Genomic DNA, 3778 nt, shown 5'->3' with positions numbered 1-3778 from the left:
GGGGGGGTCCTTAGGTGCAAGATCGGGACCCCGTCGTTTCCACAATTCTCAACGATCTCGAGTGTTTTCGATCATCCCGTGATCGATGGCTGACAATTAGACGAGAACCGCTCAGCATCCTTCACGGTGGTTGGTTCCAACCCCCCACAAGGTTGGACGATTAAATTCCCCCTGCGTGGCGTGGCTTGGTGGGCCATGGCCTGGGGATCGTGGGAAGGGCCACGATTGATGGCTGTCCAGTAATCAATTCTGTAATTGAAATTAGAGAGCGCGTCGTGCCCAGAACGCGCCGACAGCTACGTCGAAAATCCTCAAGGAACCTGCTGGAATTTGTATTGGTAGAGCGGGGAGAAATTGCTAAAAGATTTTTTTATTGGATATCAGTTGCATCATCAATATGGCAGTGGCAGTGACGAACGAAAGTTTGTCATTAAATAACGATAAATATTCATTAAAAATGAATCGACACTTCGATCTTTGTGACACCTTTGGCAAGGGTACCAAACACATATGCCTATAGCATGACGGAAGTTGAGTACCGATTTCGTCACCCGTTATTATAACGCCATTAATTGGAACTTATACAGATATCGCGTATCCATCGCTGAAAGTGTTTCCTTCCGTTCACAATTCGTTTTTGCGTCCTACAGGTGCCCACAAAATTCCCTATAGTATAGGCACGTGCGTATATAGGTATATATTGCGAGATCGTTTCTATCACGTGAAATTCCGGCAAAGCTGTATTACTGACAGTAATATTAAATCATGTTACGATTCTCGATGATGAATATATAGGTATATACACGTGGTTAGCGACCATCATAACGATGCGTGTGCCTGATAATAGCAGAGGGAGCCTGGTGTATTCGCAAAAACGCCATTTGCGATAACGATGGATGATGATCACGGAGACGTAGGTAGCCGCAATAGGTTTAGGGTATTGGATGAAAAACTGCAAAAGGCTACGAGACGGGGGCCCAGTCGAAAAGCTTTGGGTTTCCCTTGTGAAAAATGGCCTCATCCATAATTCCACGATGCTCACGTTCGTTCTGCTATACTATAGCACTTTTTGCCAAAATACACGATATATAATACATCAGTATACGTATGTGTACTTACACATGTGATAGAGCACGAGGCCTTCCATGGTGCCGTTGTATTTTTGAAAGGCCAAATTCGTCGGTGCGAATACTGTCACCTGCCTGTACGTCAATGTGTTGTTTGCCACCTGGCTGGCCTCCAGCAGTTGATAAAACTGTAACAAAAAGTCATGAAAGAATTGTTAGCTTTCCGGGTGGCTACATCAGAGACAAAGAATGAAATGCTTGTTATCGACTTGTCTCGATTCTCGGGTTCGTTGAGTGGAACGACGGAAACAGGAGATTCCAGGGAATTATTGTATCCCATAACCAGACGACAGTCCAATATTTCTTCCTTCAGGCTAATCTCTCTTCTACGTGGACCTAAAGGTGGTGTCCATCGAACGATACCTTACACCAGGGAAAATAGGGCGAGGAGGGGTAAAAAAGCCGATTGCGAAAGGAATCGACGAAGGGGTGACCAAAGTCTGAGCAAGGGAGCCGCCTATGGAACAGTCGCTGGACTCGCGGATGAACTCGATCGTGCACTTTAATTCGCGAGGGAGGTATAGAGTCACGTCTAAGAAGAGGGATGGGGTGGCGTGCGAGATCGTTGGGGTCGTGGACCCGCACAGCCTCCCGGATGGAGAGAAACCTGATTAAGGGACTGGGACCTGTACGGAAGGGATCTCGGGTTCAAGATTTACGAATAAGGACGAATCGGTATTCGCGTCCTCATCTAGACGTCCGGGAAGAATCCTGCAATCGGTACGATGGTCGTAATCACGTTGTATTTGTATTTTGAATAATAAAGTTGCGTCTGGATGATACTGATTATTAGACTTTTTTCGTTTGCTATATTCAGAATATATTTAGAGTGTTATGCAAGATGCATACTATATCACTATTTTAGGACAAACTCCCATGAGCCTCGGTCATAGCTATCGTGTTCCCCTCTATCGCTGCAGAAGTGGGAGCTAGTGGGAACTACCGGTTGAGGGAACTTCCGGTTACGTTAGAAAACAAAATCGGTGAACCAAGCTGGTGCTGAAAGGCACCTGGTGTACAAAGATTGCCACTACGTTGGGAATATCGGGTTGTGACCGTGTAGGGATTCGCCTAGGAGTCGACCTTTATCCTTTACATATCATTTGACTCGTGTTAAGTGGATAATGTTTGGAATAACCATGTGGCAAAGCCTCACGGATAAGGTTCCAAGTACATGAAAGTGAATTTCATGCATAACACATGTGCATTTCGTAGCGGATGGGGAACGAGAAGAATTCAAGGGGATATAGTCGCCTGTCGAAAACCACCACAAAGGGACCTAATTAACCATCAATGTCAAATTAGACTGTACAGAAGAAAAAATTTTAAATGTCTACACGACGTGGAATTATTCACTTTGTGCCTTTGACTCTGTCCTGTAGGTGCTTAGGACCCTGAGTTCAAAGGAACGCCGAATTCTGGTCCCTCCAATTAAAACATCGATACATTGATCTTAGTCATTGTATGATTTTCCAAATAAGCCTTATTAAAATAAAAATATAGAATTTCGAAAAATTCTAATACTTTTAGCTAATTTATTTTTTTTTTTATATTTACATGCACGTCATGCACTGACTCTTTCGTCACATCAACTTTGTATGTGGTTTCTGTAAATTGTTCTGCACGTGAATATTTTTTCCGTGTTTTCTCACGTCCTCGAGCGATTTCTTGGTGTTTTTGACATTTTCGAAATAACACGGCCTAGAGGGCAGCGAGAGACTTGGAAGTATCGGTGATTTTCCTGGAACGGAAAGCCGGAATGATTAAAGTCCCGGGAGACGAGGGCCAAAAAGTACGTATAATTCTGCAATACGTCCAAGCAAGAAGGAAGGGCATTCGCGGGCTGGGTGGAAGGAATAGCAGTATAGCATGGAAGCTAAGAAAAAGTTCTATGAAATAGCACAGGCCTTTATATAGTTAGGCAAAAGATGGAAAGCGATGCTGATAAAAAGTCGAGAGAAGGAGAAAGAAACGAGAATTTATCATATATATCCCTCGTGTAATAAGTGGATACCGGATGGATGAGTCGGAAAAGAAAAATTGTGATAACCTTGCGAATCATTGGCAAATTATACCCAGTGCAAATATTACCTTTAATTCGTACTGCTACGCGAATATAAATCGACTACGAGAGAACGAAGCTAAAGAGTATTCGGTATTATAATACCGAAGAGCCGAGTTACCTTAATCTCGGCTAAGCTCTACTTTATTTTTATTAACTCATCGTACGAATTTATAATTAGAGCCTTATTTTACGTCTTTGGCCTCGACCATATTAACCTCAGTCTATGTGCTGCTTTAACAAAATGTTCCAGCTCCCTAGTGACACTGGGTACCACCTTCTTCTAGTTAGTCAGCCAAGTCGCAGCGAAGCTAATTATTTCGGTTATCGAGAGTGTCTGTGTGCCTGATTTAAATATCCTGAACAGCCTGAAGTCTTTAATGTCTGCTGAAAAATTCATTGCTTCAAAATGATCCCTTAGTCCCCCAATTACCCATCTAATTACAATGCACAATTATAATTAAATACGAAAAAAAAAGCTGTGCTTGCAAGCGCAAGACATCTCGTTAGTACGATCACCATGGCAGCAAGTATCAGGATTGGGAAAAGAGCGTGCACCCTCAATCCCCCCCCCCCACCGCCGCTCACT

The 3778-nt window shown here is 43.4% G+C and overlaps 1 protein-coding gene across 11 annotated transcripts in view; it reads right to left on the bottom strand.

The window, feature by feature from the left end:
- The window catches only part of LOC107272928 (fasciclin-1), a 149084-nt gene that overhangs the window by 55979 nt on the left and 89327 nt on the right, over window positions 1–3778 (bottom strand). For all 11 annotated transcript variants that reach the window (XM_015750651.2, XM_025090311.1, XM_015750659.2 and 8 more), the window contains exon 2: window positions 1120–1255. In XM_015750651.2, coding sequence (XP_015606137.1) covers window positions 1120–1255 — 136 coding nt within the window. The remainder of the gene's footprint in view (window positions 1–1119; window positions 1256–3778) is intronic.

This window comes from Cephus cinctus, unplaced genomic scaffold (assembly GCF_000341935.2).
Source record: "Cephus cinctus unplaced genomic scaffold, Ccin1 Ccin1_scaffold0087, whole genome shotgun sequence".
Lineage (NCBI taxonomy): Eukaryota > Metazoa > Arthropoda > Insecta > Hymenoptera > Cephidae > Cephus > Cephus cinctus.
Note: the sequence above shows the minus strand (reverse complement) of the source record. Positions and strands in the feature narration are given on the sequence as shown.